Consider the following 27,290-nt stretch of genomic DNA (forward strand, 5'->3'; position numbering starts at 1 on the left):
GTGCCGGTATCCCATGTGGGTGCCAGTTCAATCCCAGCTGCGTGCTCTCTCTCTATCCCCTTCTCTTTCTGTGTCTCTGCATTTCAAGTAGATAAATAAATACATCTTTAAAAATATTTTATATCACTGTGTGTAGATTTGGCTTAACATAAAAATTTAATAAGTAGACACTTAAGAAATGGGCATGGGACAGGGAGCGTGCTGTGGCATAGTGGGTCAAGCCGCTTACAGTGCCAATATCCCATATGGGCGCGGGTTCAAGTCCCAGCTGCTCCACTTTTGATCCAGCTCTCTGCTATGGCCTGAAAAAGCAGTAGAAGATGGCCCAAGTCCATGGGCTCCTGTATCCATGTAGGAGCTCTGGCTGTTGGAGCCAATTAGGGAGTAAACCAGCAGATGGAAGACCTCCCTATCTCTCTCTCTCTCTGCCTTTCCTTCTCTGTCTCTGTAACTCTGACTTTCAAATAAATAATAAATAAATCTTAAAAAAAAAAAAAAAGAAGAAGAGGGCACATATAGGGACTGGTGTTGTGGCGTAGCGAGTTGGACCTCTTCCTGCAACTCTAGCATCCCATGTGAGCACCAGTTTGATTCCTGGCTGCTCCACTTCCAATCCAGCTCCTTGCTAGTGTACCTGGGAGGGTAGCAGAGGATGGCTCAAGTACTTGGGCCCCTGCACCCACGGCTCCTGGCTTTGGCCTGGCCTGGCCCTGGCTGTTGTAGCCATTTGGGAAGCAAACCAGTGGGTGGAAGGTAAATCTAACTCTTTCTCTGTAACTCTGCCTTTCAAATAAAAACAAATGAATCTTTTCCAAAAAAATAAATAAATAAAAGAAATAGGCACATGTAGTTGACATTATATGAATTAGACACCTTCATTTCCTGCACTTCTTTCTTGGTACTGAAAATTTTTATTCCAGACTATTTGGTTTTAATCATTGCTTTACTTGAAAATAAATTAGATGCTATATAAAAGTATCAGCTAAAGGGTAGGCATTTAGCCTAGTGGTTGAGATGTTGGTTAGGACTTCCCTGTTGGACTTAGGAGCACCTGGGTTTGATACTTGATTTGACTTCTGATTCCAGGGAAACAGCAGTGATAGCTGTAGTGGAGTGCCTGCTGCCCATATGGGAGATTCAGATTCAGTTCTCAATTCCCAGGCTCAGTCTGGGCTCAGCCCTGGCCCTTGCAAGCATTTGAGGAGTTAGCCAGCAGATGACAGGTAGTGCCTGTGTGCACGCACACTCTTTCTTTCTGCCTCTCCAATAAATGTCTTACATGCCTGAGCTGATATTAAAACCCACATATTGTACATGAATGATTCTCCTTTTTTTTTTTTTTTTTTGATCCCTGAAAGTATAGTCTTATGAATGATTCTCTTTATAAATGAATCTTATTTGGTCATATTCCTGTTTTAAAAATTATTTATTTATTTATTTATTTGAAAGAGGCAGAGACAGAGCTAGATCTTCCATATACTGGTTTACTTTCCCAAGTACCTGCAACTGGGACTGAGCCCGGTTGAAGCCAGGAGCAGGGAGATCAGTCTGGGTTTTCCAGCTTCTTACTAATGCACACCCTGGGATGCAGCAGATGATGGCTCAAGGACTTGGGTCCCTACCATCCATGTGGGAGACCTGGATGCAATTTCTGGCTCCTGGCTTCAGTCTGGCCCAGACTAGGTTTTTGTAGGCATTTGAGGAGTAAACCAGTAGAAGAAAATCAATCACTCTCTCTCACTCTGTGTCTCTTCTGTTGTTCTGCATTTCAAGTAAATAAGTAAATAAAAGAAGTCCCACCATGTACAAAATGACTGAAAAGACAGGTAGTATAAAAGATAATATATATTAGATATTATCTTAACCATAGTCCAAGACACAGAACACTGCATTTGAATTACTAGTAATGCATATAAAAATATTTATTAAGATTTATTTTATTTATTTGAAAGACAGAGTTACAGAGAGAGGTAAAGAAAGAGAGAGGTCTTCCATCTGCTGGTTCACTCCCCAGATGGTCACAATGGCCGGAGCTGAGCCAATCCGAAGCCAGGAACCAGGAGCTTCTGGGTCTCCCACGCAAGTGCAGGGGCCCAAAGACTTGGGCCATCTTCTACTGCTTTCCCAGGCCATAGCAGAGAGCCGGATCAGAAGTGGAGTAACCTGGACCCGAACTGGCACCCATATGGGATGCTGGCACTGCAGGCAGCAGCTTTACCTGCTAGGCCATAGCACCGGCTCCAACTTTACCTTTCAAATAGATAAATAATTCTTGGAAAAAATATTTTTTGATCAAAATGACTAACCTTTCTCCATTTTCCAGTGACTTTTTTAAAGTACCTTTGTGTATGTAATCACCCTTACTAGTTTTAAACATCCAGAGATTCTCAAAAGTTTTATTTACTGGAGAGGCACAGTTAGAGAAGGAGAGACAGAGGGAGATCTTCCATCTGCTGGTTCACCCCTCGGACCTGCAAAGTCCGTGGCTGGGCCAGGCTGAAGCCAGGAGCCAGGAGCTTCTTTGAGGTCTCCCTCATGGGTGCAGGGGCCATCTTCTGCTGCTTTCCCAGGTGCATTAGCAAGGAGTTGGATTGGAAGTGGAATAACTGGGACTTGAAGTGGCATCCATATGGGATGCCGGTGCTGCAGGCTGCGGCTTTAATCCGCTGAGCCACAGTGCCAGTCCCAGAAACCTACTTTCAATATAGAGATATCTGAAATATCTGTATTATCTTAAATGGTTCCATTTGGTCTCTCCTCTCACCTCTTCTTGTTTTTTATTTTTTTTTTCCTTCTTGCATGAGAGGGTGGAGTTAAAAAACCTTGTGTATCATTTAGTTATAACGACACCTACTGGTGAGAGCCTTTTCTATCACTGTGGGGACTGCTTAATGCTTAGGGAAAACTACCGCTTTCCTTCCTTCCTTCCTTTCTTTTTCCTTTTCCTTTTCCCCTTCCCCCTTTTCTTTCCTTTCCTTCTCTCCCTCCTTCCTTTCCTCCTTCCTTCCCTCCCTCCCTCCCTTTCTTTCTTTTTTTAAGATTTATTTATTTATTTTGAAAGACAGTTACAGAGAGGTAGAGACAGAGAGAGAGGTCCTCCATCTGCTGGTTCACTCCCCAGATGGCTGCCATGGCCAGAGCTGAGCCAATCCAGAGCCAGGAGCTTCTTCCGATGTGGGTGCAGGCCCGTGGACTTGGGACATCCTGCACTGCTTTCGAGGCCCATTAGCAGGGACTTGGGTCAGAAATGGAGCAGCCAGGATTTGAACCAGTGTCTGTGTGGGATGCTGGCGCTTGCAGGCCGGGGCTTTAACCTGCTGTGCCCCAGCACCAGCCCTAAACTACCCACTTTCTGAGCCAGTTCTTAAATCTATAAACTCCTGCTAATAAACCAAAAAACAAGGATGTACATAGACTGAAATGTTGTTTTTGGATATGTTTAATGATAACAATTACATAACTACATTGTAGAAAATATAGAGAATACATAGGGAAAGCAAAACTTAAAAGCATTCCCCATCACAATCACCGATATGTGTTTTCTTTTGCTTTGTTTAAATTAAAGAAACTTTTTTTAGTTTTTTGTATATTTAAAGAAATGTTTATTTATTTGAAATGCAGAGTACATTGAGATTAGGAGAGACAGAAAGATCTTCCATTCTGTGGTTCATTCTCCAAATGGCCACAATAGCTGGAGTCAAGAGCCCAGAATTCTACTTGGGTCTCTCACATAGGTGGTAGGGGCCCAAGCACTTGGGCCATCTTCTGCTGTTTTCCCAGGGAGCTGGATTGGAAGATGAGCAGCTAGAACTCGAACCAGTGCCCATATGGAATGCCAGCACCACAGGTAGCAGCTGAACCTGCTGAGCCACGTTGCTGGCACCTAAAAAGAAATTATCTTATTCAGTTTTTTGAGAGAAAGAGAAAGAGCTCTCATTCTCCTGTTCTCTGCTCAAGTGCCCACAACAGCTGGGAACTCAATCCATTTTTCTCTTGAGGATAAAAAGAACCCAATTATCTGAGCCGTCACTGCTGCCTCCCAGGATCTTCATTATTAGCAGGAAGTCTGAGTCAGGATCTAGAGCCAGATGTTGAACTAAAGCACACTGATTAGAAATGAAGGTATCTTTTTTTTTTTTAACAGGCAGAGTTAGTGAGAGAGAGAGACAGAGAGAAAGGTCTTCCTTTTGCCGTTGGTTCACCCTCCAATGGCCACCATGGCTGGCGCGCTGCGGCCGGCGCACCGTGCTGATCTGATGGCAGGAGCCAGGTACTTCTCCTGGTCTCCCATGGGGTGCAGAGCCCAAGCACTTGGGCCATCCTCCACTGCACTCCCTGGCCACAGCAGAGAGCTGGCCTGGAAGAGGGGTAACCGGGATAGAATCCGGCGCCCCGACCGGGACTAGAACCTGGTGGGCCAGCGCTGCTAGGTGGAGGATTAGCCTATTGAGCTGCGGCACCGGCCAAAATGAAGGTATCTTAACCAGCATCTTAACTGAGACTAAATACCCACCCCTACATTTAAAATTTTTTTTTTTTTTAAATTTGAGGCAGGTGCTGGGGTGTAGCAGGTTAAGCTATCACTTGCAACACCAGTATCCCATATTGGAGTGCCTCATTGGAGACTGAGCTACACCACTTCTAATCCAGTTTCCTGCTACCCCGTCCTGGGAGGCAGAGGGTATTGGCCCAAGTACTTGGGTCCTTACCATCTACATGGGAGACTCAGGTAGAGTCCAGATGCCTGGTTCAGCCTAGGCTGTTGCAGACATTTGGGGAGTAAACCAGCAGATGGAAGATCTTTCTCTCTCTGTCTCTCTCCCCCTTTCTTGGTCACTTTACCTTTTAAACAAATAATTGAAAAATTTTAATATTTGACAGAGGAAGAGAGAGGAAAGCTGGTTCTCACTTCCTCCTAAGTGCCGCAAAGTCTGAGCCAGAACCAGGAGCCAGGAATGCAATCCAGGTCTCCCATGGTTATGTCAGGAACCTAATTACTTCATGTATCACTGCTCTCTCCCAAGTACATCAGTGGGAACCTGAAATCAGGAGCAGGAGCTCCAGTGTTGGACATGGACATCTTAAATGCTGAGCTGCACTCCTGCCCCAGCCTTGTTTAAATGTTAATGTATGTGTTGACGTCACATGGCTTTATTTCTGGTGTGATTGTAAATTCCTGCCTTGGTTTTCTTTGGTGCTTACATCTCAAGCAATAGCTTAATCCATTGTGCCACAATGTTGGCCCCAACAGTTTTGTTTTTATTTATTTGAAAGGTAGAATGACAAGGAGAGAGGAAGAGACAGAGAAATGGATCTTCCATTTGCTGACTCACTGCAAAAATCTGCAACAACTGAGGCTGGGCTAGGCTGCATCCAGGAGCCAGAAACTCCATCTTGATCTCACCGGGTGGGTGGCAGGAACCAAGTACTTGGGCTGTCAAGTGCTGCCTCCCAGGCACATTGGCCAGAAGCTGGATTGGAAGTTCAGAGTAGCTGGGACTCTAATATGGGATGTGAGCATTTTAATTGGCCACTTAATCCACTGCCCCACAACACGGGCCCCAAACTTGCCTTTTCCTTCTTAAAGACTTATTTATTTATTTTGAGTGGCTTCATCTGCATCTCCTACATGGGTTGCAGAGGTCCAAGTACTTGGGCCATCTTCCATTGTTTTCCCTGGGGCATTAGCAGGGTGATGGATCAAAGTAGAGCATCTGGGACACCCACATGGGATGCCAGCATCACAGCCGGCAGCTTGATTTGGAGCTGTATTCCGGGTCCCTGGTTTTCCACACATACCAGCTGTGTTACCTGGGTTCTCTTTCAGCATGGCTGAGCATACAAACAGCTCATAGTCTGTGCACTTCCTTGGATCAAATCTGTGGTATAAAATGAAACCTGTTTAAAGTAACCAGGCTCTGTTTAATATAGGTTTAGTTTCCCAATTCAGCCTTAAAGTATTAATACCCCGAATTAAAAGAGCATAGTGATTCCAGAATCATTCCAAGAGCAAATGAATAGTGAAGGAAAGCCCTGGAGTACCTTTGGAAGTGTAAGGGAACGGCCTTGTTCAAGTTACTGAGAAGGTTCATCTTTTATCTTGCGTTAGTATTGCCCGAAGTTTTTGTCAGAGGATAGGATTTTGACTTGTCACGGTGGTCTTCTTGAAGTTCATGACTTCAGCACACTTCTTCACTTTGAGGAAACTGAAAAAGTGTGCAACAACCGTAGCTGTTGCAGAAACTGATGCTGTGCAACCACAGGGCTGGGCAAGGCTGTCATTAGACTGTGCCTCTGGTTTTTTAGTTACTTTCATCATGGAAAGGAAAATCTTTAATTTATTTCATTGCTTAACCAGTGCCACATTTTAAGATTAATACTGTTCTTTTTCTAAAACTGTTATTAAAAGAGGCGGGAAACAAATTCTGGTATGTTTGTTGGTGTTTTCATCCCGTTCTTTGGTTAAATGTAATTTGAAATTGGTTATTAAATCTAGCTCCATTCCCAGTTTTAATATATCTGAAAAGGCATTGAAATCATGGTGTGAGTAGGAGCACATTAATTTTGACTGTGTTTTATAAAAATTATAAAGAGAGTTGAGGATATGGTTTCAGAATCCTAATAGCGAAGTATGTCTTTGTTTCCCTCTTTACTGAATTATGCCCTGACTTGAATACTATTTCCATGTTTCATTAAAATGGAGAATTAACTGTCTCTTTACAGTTGATTAAAATAAGTGAGAACATTGGAGAATAGAGAATTGTTTCTCAAATATTAATGGGATTGGATTAGCTTAGAAAATAGAGCAGAGAAGATGGTGTGCTTATTTATTTAGGTTTTTTTTTTTTTTTTTTTTTTAAGATTTATTTATCTGAGAGGCAAAGTTTCAGAGAGTGAGAGACAGAAAGAGAGGTTGTCTACCCGCTGGTTCACTCCCCAAATGGCCATAATGGCCATAGCTGGGCCAGGCCAAAGCGAAGAGGCAGGAGCTTCTTCTGGGTCTCCTATGTGGGCACATGGGCCCAAGCGCTTGGGCCATCCTCCATTACTTTACCAGGCCATTGACAGGGAGCTGGATTGGAAGAGAAGCAGCCAGGACTCAAACTGGTATCTGTATGGGATGCCTATGCCACAGGCAGAGCTGCATCTACAATGTTACAACGCCCTGTGTGCTTATTTATATACCCTGAAGTTTTTTGTCTTGGTTTGAAAAACCTGTTGTAAACAGCTAGCTCTAGTATCACAAGTTTTACTTATGAAGATAAATTTTGGCAGGTAACTAGCAGTACTAATTAGCTTGCTAAGCTTTGTGGGTTTATTTCAAAGCATTAAATTCCCCATCCCACTAGGGGGCGTGTCCATTAAATGACAAGTATAGATTCTAAGATTAGATTTTAGATTACAGATGTTAAATCAATTAAAATATTGGGGTGTGTATGTGTGTGTATATTTCATTCCATGATTTCTTGGTATGATTTTGTCACTCAAAATATTTTCCTGATGAATGTGTTGAATGCCTGCTATGTGACAAGGTACCTTGCATGTATTGTTTGATTCGTTTTCACAGTATCTGATGGAGAAACTGGTAACTAGAAGTTTTGTGCTTACTATCGGAAAGCTTATCAAATGGTGGTGAAGGAATACATATCTAAGTCTGTCTTACTCTAAAACCTGTTATTAACTGCACTGTGTCTTTCCAGTTTTAATTCCTCAGATATCATGAAAATCTCAAAACATTCTAGTCAAAGTTATTTTAACGCCATAGTCTTTTGCTTAGAAGTGATAACATGAAAAGGAAAAATACAAAGTTTTAGCAGGTGTAGTAACTCCACATTATGTTGATGAGCTGAAAAGTATAAGGATCAGGTACAAAAGTCAAATCAAGAGCTTAGATTTCTAGAAGTTAAGTCTGACTACCCAATTAGTTTCCTTCTTTATAAAGTAGATGAAACAAAGCAGGCTAATCCAGTACTCTCCGTTTATAGAAATCTTAAACATGGATAGAGTTATTGATTTATTTCCACAGTGGTTTCGGAGATGAATACTTACTGATAGTAACTGCTTTGAAAATTTAAGATAAATGTTATCTATTTCTTTATAAAATATTACTTTTTTCATGGGCCTAGAGCAATGTTTGAAAATGCCTGATGTGACGTTTTAATGACTTATAAAATCATTCAACATGGGAGCCAGTGCTATAGCATAGTGGGTAAGACTGCCACTTGTGGCGCCAGCATCCCATGTGGGCACCAGTTCGAGTCTGAGCTGCTCCAGCTCTCTGCTAATGTGCCTGGGAAAGCAGTGGGAGATGGCCCAACTACTTGGGCCCTTGCAGTCTCATGGAAGACCCAAAAGAAGCTCCTGGCTCCTGGCTCTGACCTGGCCCAAGTCTCCCACATGGGTGTCTGGGCCCAAGCGCCTAGGGTATCTTCTGCTGCTTTCCAGACTTATTAGCAGGGAGCTGGACCAGAAGTGGAGCAGCCAGGACTCAAACCAGTGCCCACATTGGGTGCCAGCACTGCAGGCAGAGGCTTAACCTTCTATACCACAGCGCCAGTCCCATGGGTTGCTAGGTTTAAAAAGTTTAGAGAAACACCAGCCTAGAACTTTATAGCATTTACTTATTTTAACTTAACCAGGATGAAATTATAGTGAGTTATACAAATTTTTATCTTTGAAAGCAAGTGGGGGCTGGGGTGTTTGGCCTAGTACTTAAGACACCAACGTCACATATTGAAGTGCCTGACTCTGTCCTGGTTCCACTTCTAATTCCAATTTCCTGCTGATGCATACCCTGGGATGATGGCTCAAATCCTTGGATCCCTGCCACCCACATGGGAGACCTGGATTGAGTTTCCTGGTTCCTAGCTAGCCTGGTCCAGGCCCTGGCCAATGTGGGCATTTGGGTAGTGAACCAGTAGATGGGAGGACTCGATTTCTCAGATAAACAAGCAAACAGTGACGTTCTCCAACATGGAATACAGTATGTACTTGATATCTTCTTCTTTTATCCAGCATTTGGAAAGCATGCCATGCCAGATCAAAACTTTACTGAGATGCATAGCTAGCTGTATAAAAATTAACTTTGATCTCAAAGCTTTCTTCTTTTCTTTATTGTGTCAAAATTTGTAATACACATGTACTATCTTCTCTTGAATATTCAGAACAATTCTTTGCTTATTTTGAGAAATTCCTGCTTTGTACCTTTTATCCTTCAGGCTTTCAAAATTTGTATGGAAAGTCTTTAAAATCTTATAGTCATAGGCCAGCGCCGCGGCTCACTAGGCTAATCCTCCGCCTTGCGGTGCCAGCACACCAGGTTCTAGTCCCGGTCGGGGCGCCGGATTCTGTCCCGGTTGCCCCTCTTCCAGGCCAGCTCTCTGCTGTGGCCAGGGAGTGCAGTGGAGGATGGCCCGAGTACTTGGGCCCTGCACCCCATGGGAGACCAGGAGAAGCACCTAGCTCCTGCCTTCGGATCAGCGCGGTGCGCCAGCCGCAGCGCGCCAGCCGAGGCGGCCATTGGAGGGTGAACCAACGGCAAAAAGGAAGACCTTTCTGTCTCTCTCTCTCTCACTGTCCACTCTGCCTGTCAAAAAAAAATCTTGTATTCATTTTTATGGCATTTTAGCTCAGGGTTCTTAGGGAGTGATTCAAAGATGTTGGACAGCTTTCTTTTTTAATGGCTGTACAATCTGTTACATAAGTTTATCATAATTTACTTAGCTGGTTCTTTAATGGTATGTGTTTAGATTATTTTCAGTTTTTTGTGTTTACAAGACTATACAAAACTTTATTGTCACATATCCTTGTATACTGGTGAGTATATCCATAGGACATTATTGATTCAAATTAATTGTGCGTTTAAATTCCTAACAATATTGGGGCCAGCATTGTGGCACAATTGGTTAAGCCACCTCTTGAGACACCAGCATCCCACATCTCATCACCAATTCAAGTCCGAGCTGCTCTGCTTTGTATTCTGTTCCCAGCTAATGTGCCTGCGAAAGCAGCAGAAGATGGCCCAAGTGCCTGGGTCCCTGCCTCCCACCTGGGAGACCCAGTTGGAGTTCCAGGTTCCTGGCTTCAACTTTGCCCAACCCCAGCCATTGCAGCCAATTGAGGAGTGAACCAACCAATGAAACTGGTGCCCACATGGGATGCCGTTGTTGTGGGCAGTGGCTTACCTTGGTGCTTCACAATATTAGCCCTAAAAATTTTTCTCTCTCTCTTTCTTTCTTTCTTTCTTTCTTTCTTTCTTTCTTTCTTTCTCTCTCTCTCTCTCTCTCTCTCTCTCTCTCTCTTTCTTTCTTTCTTTCTTTCGTCCTGTCCTGTCCTGTCCTGTCCTTCTTCCATCTGGTTCACTCCCTAGATGACCGCAATGCCTGCAGCCATGCTGATCCAAAGCCAGAAGCCAGCAGCTTCTTCCGGATTTCCCACGCAGGTGCAGGGCCCCAAGGACTTGGGCCATTCTCTACTGTTTTCCCAGGCCATAGCAGAGAGCTGGTTCAGCAATAAAGCAGGGGCTGGTGCTGTGGCATAGCAGATAAAGCTGCCACCTGCAGTGCTGGCATCCCATATGGGTACCAGTTCGAGTCCCAGATGCTCCACTTCTGATCCAGCTCTTCGCTGTGACCTGGGAAAGCAATAGAAGATGGCCCAAGTCCTTGGACCCCTACACCCATGTGGGAGATGTGGAAGAAGCTCCCGGCTCCTGTTTTTGGATCGGTGTAGCTCCAGCTGTTGTGGCCAATTGGGGAGTGAACCAGTTGATGGAAGATCTCTCTCTCTCTGCCTCTCCTCTCTGTGTGTAACTCTTTCAAATAAATAAATACATTAAAAAAAATACAGATAAAAAAAAAAAGTGAAGCAGCCAGGAGTCAAACCAGTGCCCATATGGGATGCCGGCACTACTGGTGGTGGCTTTAACCGCTACGCCACAGCACTGGCCCCAAAAAATTAATTTTAAGTAAAAATCCTTTTTAAGATTTATGAGTGATTGGGGACCAGGATTGTGGCACAGTCAGTTAGGCTGTAGCATGTAACACCTGCATCCCATATGGGTGCCAGTTTGAGTTCTGGCTGCTCCACTTGCAATCTAGCTCCCTAGTAATGTGCCTGAGAAAGTAGCAGAGGATGGCCCAAGTGTTTGGGTCCTGCACTCACATGGGAGACCTGGAAGAAGCTCCTGGCTCCTGGCTTTTGCCTGGCCCAGCCCTGGCCATTGCGGCCATTTGGGGAGTGAACCAGCGGTTAGAAGATCTTTGCCTCTTTGTCTGTCTCACCCTCTCTCTTTCTTTCAAGTAAATTATGAGTGACTGATCACATTTTCATATACTTTTTGGCTGTGTGCATTCTTAAAATTTCAGGTTTGAGTACAGTCAGTGGATGTGGCTTTAAAACTTTGAAGACTTGATACTGTATAAATGTATGGTGTCCCTGGAGTGTTTGGTGCTGTGGTGATGTTCACACTTTCCCACTTTGTTCTTTTTAATTTCAGGTGATCATGGAGCTCAGCTTGGCCTCCATGGTGCTGGTGGTGATGGAATACATGATGATACAGCAGGTGGAGAGGAAGGAGAGAACAGCCCAGATCCGCAACCCCAGGCTGGTCGCAGGACACGCCGGGAAGCATGCACCTGTCCCTACTGTAAAGATAGTGAAGGAAGGTGAGTTGCATCTAAAAAAAAAAAAAAAAAGGCTGCGGCGCCGGCACACCGGGTTCTAGTCCCGGTCAGGGCGCTGGTTCTGTCCCGGTTACCCCTCTTCCAGGCCAGCTCTCTGCTGTGGCCAGGGAGTGCAGTGGAGGATGGCCCAAGTGCTTGGGCCCTGCACCCCATGGGAGACCAGGAGAAGTACCTGGCTCCTGGCTTCAGATCAGTGCAGCGCGCCAGCCGCAATGCACTGGCCGTGGTGGCCACTTGGGGGGTTGAACCAACGGAAAAAGGAAGACTTTTCTCTCTGTCTCTCTCTCTCTCACTGTCTAACTCTGCCTGTCAAAAAAATTAAAAAAAAAAAAAGAAAAAAGAAAAGAAGAATGGATTTCAAAGTAAGAGGAAGAGGGTCAATTTTTTCTATTTTAAGACTCAGTAGGGGCCGGCGCCTCTGCTCAATAGGCTAATCCTCCACCTAGCGGCGCCAGCACACCGGGTTCTAGTCCCGGTCGGGACACCAGATTCTGTCCCGGTTGCCCCTCTTCCAGGCCAGCTCTCTGCTGTGGCCAGGGAGTGCAGTGGAGGATGGCCCAAGTGCTTGGGCCCTGCACCCCATGGGAGACCAGGAGAAACACCTGGCTCCTGCCTTCGGATCAGCGCGGTGCGCTGGCCGCAGCGCGCCAGCCGAGGCGGCCATTGGAGGGTGAACCAACGGCAAAAAGGAAGACCTTTCTGTCTGTCTGTCTCTCACTGTCCATCTGCCTTTCCAAAAAAAAAAAAAAAAAAAAAAGTAAGGGGAACAAATTTCATGTATTTCATATATGCAGATTTAACAGCATGATGATACTTCCAACCCTATTGTCCCTCCTTCCCATCTCCACCTTTTTTCTCTTTTCATTTTTACATTATTATCTCATAAGATATTGGGACTTAATAGGTGCCTGCTTTCACCTAGATATCAGAAAATGGCATGGAGCTAGCTTGTTTGACACCAGATGTCTGCTTTGAGATGTGTTTTGTTTTTTTGGGATTTATTTATTAAAATTTTATTTATTTATTTGAGAGGTAGAGTTACAGAGGGAGAGACAGAGAATGGTCTTCCTTCCACTGGTTCACTCCCCAAATAGCTGCAATGGCCGGAGCTGTGCTGATCGAAAGCCAGGAGCCGGGAGCTTCTTTTGTGTCTCCCACGAGGGTTTAGGGGCCCAAGGACTTGGGCCATCTTCTGCTGCTTTCCCAGGCCATAGCAGAGAGTTGGACTGGAAGAGGAACAGCTGGGACTAAAACTGGCGCCCATACGGGATGCTGGGGCAGGTGGAGAATTAACCTACTGCACCACAGCGCTGGCCCCAAGGGATTTATTTATTTGAAAGGCAAAGTTAGAGATCTTCCATCTGTTGGTTCTCCCCATACGGCCTCAACAGTCAAGGCTGGGCCAGGCAGAAGCCAGGAGCCAAGAGATTCATCTGTGTCTCCCATGTGGGTGGCAGGGCCCCAACTGCATGGGCCATCTTCTGCTATTTTCCCAGGAGCATTAACAGGGAGCTGATGTTCAGATGGATCAGAAGTGGAGCAGCCAGGGCTTGAACCAGTGCTGATATGGAATGTTGGTGTCACAGGCAGCAGCTTAACCTGTTGCACCACAGTGCTGGCCCCTCAAGATGGCTTTAACTAGTTTGCTTGCAAAATAACACGGAAAATTGTACCTACTGTAATGATTTGAGTATACAGTTTTCCATAAAAGTAGACAAAAATGCCAGCTCCAGTTAGAGCATCTAGAGTATCCTGCAGATAAGAATTTTAACAAGTTTTATTAGTAGCGCTTGTTATATCATTTTACCTTTGGAGAATTGTAAGTTATTTTTGTTCAAGTCATTATTTCTGAAAAAGAAAAGAAAGTGACTTAGTCTTTTATCCATTTATTTTATTTATTTGAAAGTCAGAGACAGAGTGCTCCTTTTCACTGGTTCACTCCTCAAAGACAGCAGCCAGAGCTTGGCCAGGCTGAAGCCAGGAGTCTGGAACTCAGTCTGGGTCTCCCACGGGAGTGACAGGGACCCAGGTACTTGTAATGACCTGCTTTCCTCCAGAGTACACATTAGCAGGAAGCTGGATCAGAAGAGGAGTGGGGCTGGAATGCAGACAGGAGATGTGAGTGTGCCACACAGCATCTCAGCCACGAGGCCACATACCTGCCCTTGCTTCGTCTTTTCAGTTCCCTTGAAAAATCTTCCAAAACCTTATCCCAATAAAATAAGCACAAAAATAGCAAAGCAAGATTACCAAAACAGAAAAGTAATGTGAATTCTTTGTAGTTTGTCCTGTATTACAGGACAGACAGAATTGAGTGTCCCTGAGTCAAAAGCACCAAATACAGTACCATTTTCTTTAACAAAACTTAAACCAGTGGGCCAGTTTTGTATCACAGCAGGGCAAGCCACTGCTTGTGACAATAGTCTCCTGTATCAGAGTGCCAGTTTGAGTCCTGTCTTCTCCGTTTCTGACCCAGCTTCCTGCTAATGCATCTGGGAAGGCAGAGAAAGATGGTCCAAGTCCTTTGGCCCCTGCCAGCTGTGTAGGAGACCAAGATGGAGTTCCTGGCTACTAGCTTTGGCAGTTGGGTGTTGCAGGCAGTTGGGGAGCGAACTAGCAAATGAAAGATTCTCTTTCTTCTCTCTCTCTGTCTTTCCCTCTTTCAAGTCTCTCTGCCCTTCAGATAAATAAATAAATATTTAAAAAAAACAAAACACTACATCAGCATTGTGTGTACCCAGTAAAGTTGCCACCTGCAATGCCAGCATTCTATATGGGCACTTGTTCGAGTTCCAGCTGCTCCACTTCCATTCCAACTCTCTGCTAATACACCTGGGAAGGCACCGGAAAACGGCCGTTGGGTTGGCACTATGGCATAGAAAGTTAAGCCTCCTCTTATAGAACATCCCACATGGGCATCAAGTCAAGTCCCGGCTGCTCCACTTCCAATACACCTTCCTGCTAATGGGCCTGGGAAACAGCAGAAGATGGCCCAAGTACTTGGGCCCCTGGGCCCACATGCGAGACTTGGAAGAAGCTCCTGGCTGCTGGTTTCGGATTGGCCCGAGTATACTCTGGCTGTTGCGGCCATTTGGGGAGTGACCAATGGATGAAAGATCCCTCTCTCTTTCTAACTTCACTGTTCAAATAAATAAATGTTTAAAAATAAAATAAAAAATGACAACCAAAACTTCACCTTCATACATTTAAAGAAAAAATTTTGGGTCAGTGTTATGGAATAAAGGGAAAAGGTGCCATCTGACATGAGCATCCCATATGGGCGCCGGTTCTAGTCCCTGCTGCTCCTCTTCCAGTCCAGCTCTCTGCTATGGCCTGGGAAAGCAGTGGAAGATGGCCCAAGTCCTTGGGCCCCTGTATCCACATGGTAGACCTGGAAGAGGCACCTGGCTCCTGGCTGCAGATCGGCACAACTCCAGCCATTGCGACCATTTAGGGAGTGAAATAACGGAAGGAAGACCTTTCTCTGTCTCTCCCTCTCGCTGTCTGTAACTCTACCTCTCAAATAAATAAATAAAATATTTTTTATAAAATATTATTTATTTGAAAGGCAGAATTACAGAGAGAAGAAAAACAGAGAGAGAACTTCCATCCACTGGTTCACTTCCCAAATGGCCACAATAGCCAGGATGGAATGGGTTAAAGCCAGGAGTCAGGAGCTTCATCCAGGTCTCCCTCATGGGTACAAGCTCCCAAGAACTTGGCCCCTCTTCCACTGCTTTCCCAGGCACTTTACCAGGGAGCTGGATCAGAAGTGGAACAGCTGGAGCTTGAGCTGGCACTTAAATGGATTTTGTTTTTTTAAGATTTATTTATTTATTTGAAAGGGAGAGTTACAGAGAGGCAGAGACAGAGGTGAGAGAAAAAGAGAGGAAGAGGTCTTCCATCCACTGGTTCACTCAAATGGCCGCAATGGCTGGAGCTGGGCCAGTCTGAAGCCAGGAGCTTCTTTTAGATCTCCTTTGTGGGTTCAGGGGCACAAGGACCTGGGCCATCCACTAGTGCTCTCCCAGGCCATAGCAGAGAGCTGGATCAGAAATGGAGCAGCCGGACCTGAACCAGCGCCGACATGGGATGCTGGCACCGAAGGTGGTGGCTTCCCCTGGCTTGCCACAGCGCTGGCCCCATGGATTTTATTTTTAAGGAAACAATACTTTCTGAAAATAGGATGGGTGTTTAGCCTAGTAGTTATGATACTGGTTAAGATGCCTGCACCAGGGGCCAGCGTTGTGGCATAGCAGGTAAAGCTGCCACCTGCAGTGCTGGCATCCCATATGGACGCTGGTTCATGTCCCAGCTGCTGCACTTCCGATCCAGCTCTCTGCTATGGCCTGGGGAAACAGAAGATCACCTAAGTCCTTGAGTCCCTGCACCCGTGTGAGAGACCTGGAGGAAGCTCCTGGCTCCTGGCTTCGGATCGGCCCAGCTCCGGCTGTTGGTGGCCATTTGGGAAGTGAACCAGCGGATGGAAGACCGCTCTCTCTCTCTGCCTCTCCTTCTCTCCCTGTGTAACTCTGACTTTCAAGTAAATAAATAAATAAATTTAAAAAAAAAAAAAAATCCCTGCATCCCACCTTGGAGTACCCAGATTGGGCTCCTGACTTTAGCTTCCTGCTGATGCAGACATTGGGAGGTAGCAGTGATGGCTCAAATAATTGGGCCTCCTGCTGTGCAAGACCTAGCTTAAGCTCCTAGCTCCCAACTTCGCTCCCAGCCTTTGAAGGCATTTGTGCAGTAAGCCAGAGGATGGAGACTCTGTCTGATTTTATTTGTCTCTATCTGCCTCTCTGTAAACTGCCAAAAAAATACTACCTAAACTTCACAAGCACGTTGAGCATGGTTATCTCTTGAAACAACAAGAAATAACTTTGGTTAAATTGATTAAAGAATAGAAAAGCAGGAATGAACAAATACCCAGTAAAGGGCAAACCTACAATTTGAATTTTGGGAATTTGGAGCCAAAACTAGCTGGATATTTATCTCTCTTGTTTTACAATGTACGTATGTATTGGAAAGGCAGAGTTGCACAGATAGTAAGGAGAGATTTTCATTTCTGTGGTTCACTCCCGAAATGGCTGCAACAGCCAGGTCTGGGCCAGGCCAAATTCAGGAGCCAGGAACTCCATCCCACATGGTGGCTAGGTGCACTAGCAGGGAGCTGGATCAGAAGCAGAGCAGCTGATATGTGATCTGAAGTGGGATGCTGGCTCCCAGAAACGTTTTTTCAAAAATGAAAGTTCGTTTCGGGTTAATTTCGGGTGGGTTGGGTAGTTGCGGTTGATACTTTTCTCTCTAGAAAGTGTAAATCAGGTTGTGTTCTTGCAGGGCCTCTGGAGATCCTGGCAAGAAAAAACAGCATATTTGCCACATTCAAGGCTGTGGCAAAGTATATGGCAAGACTTCACACCTACGGGCACACTTGCGCTGGCATACAGGCGAGAGGCCATTCATGTGTACCTGGTCCTACTGTGGGAAACGCTTCACACGTTCGGATGAGCTCCAGAGGCACAAACGCACACACACAGGTAAGCAAGAGCAGTAATAGACCAGAATGGAAAGGTACAAAATGTGCGTATGAAGCAGCTCCACTTTCTGAGCAACTTACGTTTTTGAAACTGAAATATGTATTTGGGTCACAAATAGAATTGGAGTTAATCTGGAAAACTTCAGAAGGAAGGAGAGGCCAGTGCTGTGGCATAGAAAGTTAAGCCTCTGCCTGCAGTGTTGGCATCTCAAATGTGCACCGGTTCGAATTCCAGCTGTTCTACTTCCAACCCAGCTCACTGCTGATGCACCTGGGAAAGCAGTGGAAGATGACCCAAGTCCTTCTCTCTATGTATCTCTGCCTGCCTGCCTGCCTGCCTTCCTTCCTTCCTTTCTTTTCTTTTCTTTTCTTTTCTTTTTTTTTTTTTTTTTTTTGACAGGCAGAGTGGATAGTGAGAGAGAGAGACAGAGAGAAAGGTCTTCCTTTTTGCCGTTGGTTCACCCTCCAATGGCCGCCACGGCTGATGCGCTGCGGCCGGCCCACCGCACTGATCCGAAGGCAGGAGCCAGGTGCTTCTCCTGGTCTCCCGTGGGGTGCAGGGCCCAAGCACTTGGGCCATCCTCCACTGCCTTCTCGGGCCACAGCAGAGAGCTGGCCTGGAAGAGGGGTAACCAGGAAAGAATCCGGCACCCCGACCGGGACTAGAACCTGGTGTGCTGGCGCTGCAAGGCGGAGGATTAGCCTAGTGAGCCGCGGCACCAGCCTGTATCTCTGCCTTTCAAATAAATGAATCTTTAAAAATAAATTTAAAAAAAGAAGGAAGGAGGGGCCAGTGCTGTGGTGGAACAATTTAAGTCTGGGTCTCCTAAACCAGTATTCCATGTGGGCATCAGTTGGAGACCATCCTGTTCCACTTCCAGTCTAGCTCCCTGCTAATGTGCCTGGGAAAGTGGTGGAAGATGGCCCAAATCCCTAGGCTCCTGGCTTTGGGCTGGCCCAACCCTGGCTGTTACGGCCATCTGGGGAGTGAACCATTGGATGGAAGATCTCTCTCTCTCTCTCTCTCTCTCTCTCTCTCCCCCTCCCTCCCTCCCTCTCTCTCTCTCTCCCTCGCTCCCCTGCTCTCTGAACTCTGCCTTTCAAATAAATTTTAAAAAGGAACTAGGTTTCGGCCGGCGCCGTGGCTCACTAGGCTAATCCTCCGCCTTGCGGCGCCGGCACCCCGGATTCTAGTCCCGGTCGGGGCACCGGATTCTGTCCCAGTTGCCCCTCTTCCAGGCCAGCTCTCTGCTGTGGCCAGGGAGTGCAGTGGAGGATGGCCCAAGTGCTTGGGCGCTGCACCCCATGGGAGACCAGGAGAAGCACCTGGCTCCTGCCTTTGGATCAGCGCGGTGCGCCGGCCGCAGCGCACCGGCCGCGGCGGCCATTGGAGGGTGAACCAACGGCAAAGGGAAGACCTTTCTCTCTGTCTCTCTCACTGTCCACTCTGCCTGTCCAAAAAAAAAAAAAAAAAAAAAGGCTGCAACAGCCAGGACTGGGCCAAGCCAAAGCCAGGAGCCAGGAACTTCTTCCTGGTCTCCTACCTGGGAGCTTGGGCCATCTTCTGCTGCTTTCCCATGCACACTAGTAGGGAACTGGATCAGAATTAGAGCAGCTAGGAGTCAAACTGGTGCCCATGGGATGTTGGTGCTGCAAAGGGGCAACCCAACTCCCTATGCCACAATGCTGGCCCCTCAAGTGGGATTTTGAAAGAGGAGGATTGATCTCATTATTTTTAGTCTCTGTGTTGCCTCCCAGCCTTTTACCTATGGTTCTTCTCCAAAAATTGGAAAGAATTCCGGTCTTTTTCTGCCTAATACTGTTTGAAGGCAGTGAATTAGCAGTTTCTCTCGCTCTCTTTTTTTTTTTTTTTCCTTAAAGATATATTTATTTATTTGAAAGTCAGAGATTGTCCATCCACCATTCACCCCTCAGATGACTGCAACAGCTAGGGCTGGGCCATGCTGATACCATGAGCTTCATCTAGGTCTCTCACATGGGTGGCGGGGGGCCAGTCCCTTGGGCCATCTTCTTTTGCTTTTCCCAGGAGCATTAGCAGGGAGCTGGATCTGAAGTGGAGCATTTGGGACTGGAACTGACGCCCATATGGGCTGCAGGCATTACAGGTGTTAGCTTAACCCGCTATGCCATAACACCGGCCCCCTTATTATTAGTTTCTTTTTCTTCTTTCTTTTATTTTTTTAAAAGATTTCTTTTTGAAAGAGTTATAGTGGGGGCCGGCACTGCCGAAAGCAGTAGAAGATGGCCCAAGTGGTTGGACTCCTGCACTCACATGGGAGACTCAGAAAAACCTCCTGGCTTCGGATCAGCGCAGCTCTGGCCATTGCGGCCATTTCTGGGATGAACCAACAGAAGGAAAACCTCTCTCTCTCTCTCTGCCTCTCCTTCTCTTTCTGTGTAACTCTGACTTTCAAATAAATAAATAAATCTTTAAAAAAAAATAAAAGAGTTACAGGGAAGTGAGAGAGAGAGATATTTCATGCATTCACTCCGCAAATGGCCACAATGGCTGGGGCAGGCCAGATGGAAGCCAGGAGCTTCTACTTCTCTAATGTGGGTGCAGGAGCCCAGGAACTTCGGCCGTTGTCTGCTGCTTTCCAAAGCACATTGGCAGGGAGCTGAACCAGAAGTAGAACAACCAGAACTCAAACCAATGCCAGTATGGGATGTCAGCTTTGCAGGCAGTGGCTTTACCCAGTTTGCCAGCCCCTAGTTTCTTATCTTCTTTCTCTTCTTTACCTAGGTGAAAAGAAATTTGCCTGTCCTGAGTGTCCTAAGCGCTTCATGAGGAGTGACCACCTGTCAAAGCATATCAAGACTCACCAGAATAAGAAGGCAGGCCCAGGTGTTGCCCTGAGCGTGGGCACTTTGCCCCTGGACAGTGGGGCAGGTTCGGAAGGCAGCGGCACTGCTACCCCGTCAGCCCTTATTACCACCAATATGGTAGCCATGGAGGCCATCTGTCCAGAGGGCATTGCTCGTCTTGCCAACAGTGGCATCAACGTCATGCAGGTTGCGGATCTGCAGTCCATTAATATCAGTGGCAATGGCTTCTGAGATCAGGCACCCGGGGCCAGAGACACATGGGCCATACCTGTCAACCCTGGGATACAAGGTAGCATGGGTCCAAGAGACATGTGGGAGAGTGAAGCCATGAGGCATTAAAATGCATGGTGGTGGAAGAGTTGGGGAAGGCAAACGAGAGAAGCGATGGGGTCCCGGCACCCACTTGTGTGTCATCAGTGCCTTTCTGAAGGCGGGAGACATTAGTGAACATTCTGCTGATGCCACCCTTTGATGAGTGTTTGACCCTGGTTTCTTTTTACACTTCTGACCCCAGCCTCTCCTTCCTGCGTTTCCCTTCTCAGCTGTCTCATGATGGATCCCCCCTTTCCTAAAGCCATCATGCCTTGATAAATATATATGATCATTGAAATACTTTTTAACAAAAAAGATTCTATATTATATATATATTATATATAAAAAGATATATAGAGATGCATTCACAGGGGTTGGCTGGGAGGAGGAAGGAGACCATTCTGTGACCAAAATACCTTGGTCATTTTTTTTATATTGCCTTATTTTCCTATGGCTGAGCCTTGTTGTGACACATCAAGCTTTTCTGTGGATGTTGTCTTGGCTACCCACCAGATTAAGCGTTCATATCTTCAGCTTTTAGTTTAATTATACAAACATAATGTTTTTCCTTTCTTAATTTTGTATTTTTATTTGGGATCAGCTTCTTGCACTCCTTTCCTGACTCCGCCCTTTCTGTCTGCCCCTCTCTCTCCTGGTCACTTCACACTTTGTGTTTGATAGTGATCCCTAGGTGAGGCACTTCTGTCCATCTTTTCAAGACATTAGTCCCAGCAGCAGAATGGAAAACCTTAGAACTCAGGCTGATGCTTGAGGTAGCTGTGGCGGGAGTGCTCAAAGTACTACTGACGCAGGCACCTTCTTGGTGCCGGAGAGTCAAACGCATCTCCCCTCACTAGCTGCTGTAAACCTGAAGAATCGGAAGCCTTTCTGTGGAACTACACAAGAGATGCTTTGAAGGTGATGATCTGAAATCAGTTTGCTTAAACTTTAAAAAGTGGTCAGATGATAGGTAGAAGCCTTCAGTAAGAAAAAGATGTGTTCAGAAGAGGAAGTGACTCATAGGAGTCAGATTCAGAAGTTAGTGGAGTATTTGGACTTGGGCACCATTGTCTTCCAGGGTAACACTAAGCCTTGATGTGTGGAGCTCTGAGTTCAGATCCTGAAAGGAAACATGCTTCCTCCTGAACACCCCCCATTAGTTTCTTTTCCATTCTGTTGTTAAGAAGCATCAGCCAATGAATGTGTTCCAGGTTTCCATTCTGCAGAACTCCAGAGCATGTCCTAGTGGCAAGACAGTTGTTCTTAGGATCTTTTCCCCAGACTCTTCCTTGTATGTACTTGGGTGGTTCCTAGGGGAAAAAGAAGCATGCGATCATGGGAATGATAGCCCAGAACAAAAAGAAATCTTGTCTTACCACTGGTTTATAGGAGAGATTGGGAGAAACCATCCTACTTTCTCCGTGGCCTGATTCCAGAAGAGACTGATCCAAAAATTATAGCGGCAGGGAACTCTTAGTGCGTTTGGCACTGAGATTTAAATGCAACCAGAGTTGTCCTCAAGGCCCAGCCATTAAAAAGCATTGTCTCTCTTGACCTTCTGGTATCTTGTTAGAGAGCTTTTCACTGTGAGGAAGTGTGGAAATGGCTGTGTGTATGTGTGTAAACTGTTAGGTTGGGGATAGGTTTATTGTTAGCCAATATGAAAAGAGACCTGCAATAAAAAATAACCCTGATCTGATAGAAAGTGCAGTGTTTGTGGATGACTGTGTGTGAGTGTGTGTGTGTTCCTGTATATATCTACATACAGATGAGAAATTATATTTGAAATTGTTGGAAAATAAATCAAATTCAGATCAAAATGCCTTTCAGGCCCATTACCTAGAAATCTACCTTAAAACCTGGGTATGTTCCTGAGGTAATTTCTCTGCTTTTGCTAAATCATTTACAATTATGAACGGGGGATATTCTGCACTTTTTAAAGAAGGAACTATTTTTGTGTTTGAAAGTGAAACCAACATCCAGAGCTATAGCAGAGTTTTGTCCTTTTCTTACGTCTTTTTTATCTTGGCTACAAAAGATGATGCTATGATTTTACTATATATTTTATATAAAATTCACCCAGATTAGATTTTGGGTAAGTTTATGTTGTTTAACCTGAAATATAATAACTGTTAATACTCTATATACTAGTTCACTCCTTTCTCTGCAGACTTCTTATACCACTCAGGAACTGTTGCAAGGAACTTGACCCAGTGCAGATTCTGTTAGTGCTGAAGTAAAAGCCATCCATGCCCAGCCACTTTCACACTCTTTATCCCCACTGAAAGGCAGAACTCAGACCTGTTATTTTATGTCTGTAATCATGTGCTTTGGCATATTTTGGAGGAAAGGGGCAGGATCAACTGGAGTGAGCAGTGTTTTGCTAGAGCATTTCAAGGGATGGAACCTTCTCCAGTATGAAATTGTTAGCTACAAACTAGGTTAACAATGCAGGAGACTGCAAGCATTGAGGTTATTTGATGATCTCTCTCTCTCTTGAATGAAAAGCTGCTGGTTTACCCTCAGCCCCCTTCATTAGCATTACCACGAGTGAACTGATAGCCACTTCTTTCCACTTGCTCTGTTTACCTTACTACCAAGCAAGCTCCTGACCTGGGTCTCTTGTTTGGGCCCCTTGTCTTCCAGCAGCTGTGAGTCACTCGGTCTCCTCCATCGCAAGTTGGGAGGCTGCGTTCTGTGAGCAGGAGCTCCTTACTGAAAAGCCCCTTTCCCAGAGCTTTCCAGCCAGCAGAAATTAACTGACATGTATGTTGATTCTGAAGTTTTTTTATGAGTTTTTTTTTTTTAAATTAATTTCTTCAATGACCAAGCCTTCCGAGGCGGGGGGTGCCCAGAAGAGGGGTGCTGTGAAAGCACTCACCCCCTTGCCCTTTCGGGGCTCCCAGTCGCATTGATTCGCTCACCCTTTGACTTTCTCACTTTTTACCCACAGCATCGCCCTTCAGGGCTCCTGGCCTGCACTCTGTCTGTGGGTGCTGTTCAGAATGCAGTTTAATGGAAATTTCTCAGCTCGGTTTTAGGATAAATAGAACCCTTGATCCCAGAAAGTGTAGACTGAGTGTGGGGTAAAGATTATGATTGGGGGAGGGTTGGAGACAAAAGCTGTAAATTACTATGGCTGATTTATTTCTACTATATACATATATATATTTTTTGCTTTTGTATATCCTATATAGGGAAGTAAGCGTATTTTTTTAACAAATCTGAGAAAGCACTATGAACTGCAGGTGTTTGACTGTCAGAGTATATTTTGTATTGTTAATATCTTCACATTGTGTGAATACTGGAAGCTGCAGATCTTTGCTAGAACGCAATAAATTTATATACTTTTTAAGGGGTTCTTCTGGGGGTGCTAATCAGGCCCCTGTTATGCTTTGGGGGAGCCCTGGTGCTACTTGCGTAGAGTTTTCCTTCAATTTTAAGTACCCTGATGCCTTTTGAACCTTGGGATCAGATCAGAATAATTTTGGAGATCAGGTACCAAGGAAGAGAAGACAGTTTTGCTAACTCAAGTGGAGGTCCCTTTGCCTAGCTCCTCTTCCTCTGGCTGAAGCTGGGTAGCCTCCGGGGGTTGGGAGGAGAAATGTGGAATCTCAGAGTTTGATCTTCACTTAGAAGGGAACCAGTAACTTCCATGCAAGGATGAAAGGTGGCAGCGGTAGCTTGGGGGAGAGGGAGGAGGAGATGGCACTGCTCCAGCCCCGGAAAACCTTGCTTTTGAAAACTGCTGATAAGATAGGGGCAGGTTATTGCTTTTGTTTGGGAGACTGTGTTCTCTCTCTAGTGCCTCTCTTGGCTCTACTCTGGGGGTGCAGACCTCCTCTGGGAGGATGAGCAGACCAGCTTTGAGGTTGACCTGTTTCTTTTCTGTCTGCCTTCCCGAAACACCAGCCCCCCGGAAGACATTAAGCAGCCATAGGCTTACGTTTCTTTTCCCTCTTCAGATTTGGCTCACTTGCCTTAGATTGAAGATTGGGAAAAGAAAAAAAGAGGGAGTGCATTGCTTCATTTCTCCCCTAAATCTTCTCTACTCTGACCTCCTCAGGTCCCAAAAGACACCTTCCACAACCTCCTATGTAAAAAAAGGAGAATTTCATCCTACTTTGCCCTTCTTCCATATGAAAGAGCCCCAGCCTTCTTTGTTTTTGCTAAGGGAGTAGAAGTGTGGTAATTAGTCTCTCATCTCCCCCAAGTCCCAGCTCAGTAAGGAGGGTGGGGTTTCAGATGAGGTTAGGCCGCTGCTGCAGGCAGTGAAGACTTTGTTGATAGCTCCCCTGGGCTGTGTGTTTTCCTATATTTCGCCTTCAGGAATTACACTGTGCCTTCTCCGCAGGGGAATGGGCTTTGTCTCGCCAGCCCTCCACTTCCCCAGTAACTGCTCTTGAACAGTGTGGACAAAGGCGGGTCTTCATATTTTTGATCATCCCTGTTCCCCACTGACATCCTGGAACCCTTTTCTAGAGTTTAGGACACAAAGACTTTGAGGAGAATGTGCTGAGATTGACCTGAGGAGATCCCTCCTACACACACCAATGGCAGCTGCCCCAGGGCCTGCTCCCTCTTCCCAGGTCTGACATCCTCTGGGGGCGAGGGGTAGTGCTCCAATCTCTGGTGCCTAAAACAAGTTAATTTTTCTCTTAACACTGGCAATAACCAGTCTCCATACCACTGTTGCCTTTTCCTGATAATCTCACACTGTGTTATCGGTTCCCATCCAGTTGTCACCAGGGCTGTGTGGGTAAATGCGTTTAAATGCTCCCATCCTGCTCTTTCCCCCTTCACCCTCGGGTGTGTACGATGCTAATCTTTGACCTTTCAGTTTCTTCCTGCTCCTCTTGTCTCTTCCTTTCTTGTCTCTCCCCCCTACCTTTTGTCTCTGGGTGTTTTGGGGGCGCTTTTTTTTTTTTTTTTTTTTTTTTTTGGCCTTTTGTACAAAGATTAGTTTCAATGTAGTCTGTAGCTCCTTTGTAAACCAATTAAAAAGTTTTTTTTAATAAAAAGCTGTCTCTGGTGTATTGAGGGGGGTTGGGAATGGGTAGCATTCTAAACTGAACAAAGGTTTCCAACTGTACTGGTGTTTTCCCATACATGTGCAGTCATCGTATACTTAACTTCCAGGTACCAGTTTCACAATCAGATCAGTGCACCACAACTTCATAGAGATACGGACCAACGAGAGGAAGAGAGGCAGCTCCAACTTTTTTTTTTTAAGCTGCTGATTCTGGAATAATTTTGAGTGTAGAGAAGTTGCAATGATAGAGTTTCTATATAGTCCTCACCCAGTTTTCTCCCTTGTTGACATTACTGCTGTTTTACAATGACCAAAAAAAGTAGAAGCTAACACGGGCACGTTATATTAGTTGAACTGCAGACTCTGGGTGTCCCCAGTTTTTCCTTTGATTCCCTGTTTCTGTCTGGGGTCTGCTCACTCTGATTTACCGTGCCTTCCCAGTCTCCTCTGGACAGTTTGTCATTCTTTCCTTGTTTTTCATGGCCTTCGCAGTCTTCGGGAATATTGAACAAGTATCCTATTGAATATCTCCCAGTCTGGGGTTGTCTGGTGTTTTTGCTGACTGTGAAACTTACTTTATGGATTTTTTGGAATACCATAGAGATGAAGTGCCCTTATCACATCCTGTTAGAGAGTAAGTGGCATCCACTTAACCTTTCCCATGATCATCTTCATGAGTTTGTTAAATTGGCATGTGTCAGGTTTCTAGCTCTGAAGTTAGGATTTAGATATGTATTCATGTATAGTTCCTACATGGGTTGCAATCAGTCACTGCTACTTTTATTCAGTTGCTCACGTTGTCCCAGTGTTGGCCTTTGGGAGCTCCTCCAGGTTGGCTCCTATATATCTTTTATCTGCTAATATTCTTTTATTTTTCTTGTTTGCGAACCATGGAAAGAACTCCCATCTGCTGGTTCACTCCCCAAAGGCCCACAGAGTGTGGGCTGGACTGAAGCTGGGAGCCGAGAATTCAGTCCAGGTTTCCCATGTGGGTGACAAGAACCCAATTGCTTGAAGCCATCACCTGCTCCCTCCAAAGGTCTGCACTGCACAAGCAGGAAGCTGGAGTCAGGAACCAGAGCCTCATAGAACACAGGCATTCCAGGATGGGATGAGGGTATCTTTAATCTTTACTAGGCAAAATGCGAGCAGGCCCTCCCCTACACTTTTTTAGGATATTTATTTGAAAGGTAGGAGAGAGCTTCCATCTGCTGGTTCACTCCCCAAATGGCCACAACAGCCAGGGCCATTTGTGCCAGGCCAAAACCAGGAGCCAGGAACTTCTGGGTCTAGTGTGGGTACAGGGGCCCAAGCTGCTTTCCTAGATATATTAGCAGGAAGCTGGATGGGAAGTGGAGCAGCCAGGATTTGAACCAGCACCCATAGGAGCTGGCATCGCAGGCGGCTGCTTTACCCACTATGCCACAGTGCCAGCCCCTGGGCTTCCTTTTTTAGTTTTGCCACTTGGGTTTTTTTAAAGGTTTATTTATTTATTTGAAAATTACAGAGAGTGAGGGAGAAACAAAGGCCTTAAATCTGCTGGTTCACTTCCCGAATGGCTGGAACTGCCAGGGCTGAGGCTAGCCAAACCAGGCACTTCATCCAAGTCTCCCACATAGGTGTCAGGGGCCTGAACACTTGAGCCATCTGCTCTTCTGCGGCCATTGGCAGGGAGCTGGGTTGGAAATGGAACAGCCGGTTCACAAATGGGTGCCTATATGGGATGCCCACATCACAGGCGGTGGCTGTACCTGCTGCGCCACATCACCAGCCCCCAGATTACTCTCTTAAAATACTGTGTAATGAAAAATATGCCTCCTCATCCACCAAACAAGATTTGTCCCCCACCCCACCCTGAGGGACCTTATCATCC

General features: G+C 45.7%; 1 protein-coding gene across 8 annotated transcripts in view; it reads left to right on the forward strand.

Moving 5' to 3' along the window:
- SP1 (Sp1 transcription factor) overlaps positions 1 to 25,406 on the forward strand; it is a 40,433-nt gene extending 15,027 nt beyond the window's left edge. For all 8 annotated transcript variants that reach the window (XM_070052296.1, XM_070052295.1, XM_051845553.2 and 5 more), the window contains 3 exons: positions 11,498 to 11,666; positions 17,028 to 17,227; positions 19,991 to 25,406. In XM_070052296.1, coding sequence (XP_069908397.1) covers positions 11,498 to 11,666; positions 17,028 to 17,227; positions 19,991 to 20,304 — 683 coding nt within the window. In that variant the 3' untranslated portion in view covers positions 20,305 to 25,406. The remainder of the gene's footprint in view (positions 1 to 11,497; positions 11,667 to 17,027; positions 17,228 to 19,990) is intronic.
- Positions 25,407 to 27,290: the final 1,884 nt, after the last annotated feature.

This window comes from Oryctolagus cuniculus, chromosome 11 (assembly GCF_964237555.1).
Source record: "Oryctolagus cuniculus chromosome 11, mOryCun1.1, whole genome shotgun sequence".
Lineage (NCBI taxonomy): Eukaryota > Metazoa > Chordata > Mammalia > Lagomorpha > Leporidae > Oryctolagus > Oryctolagus cuniculus.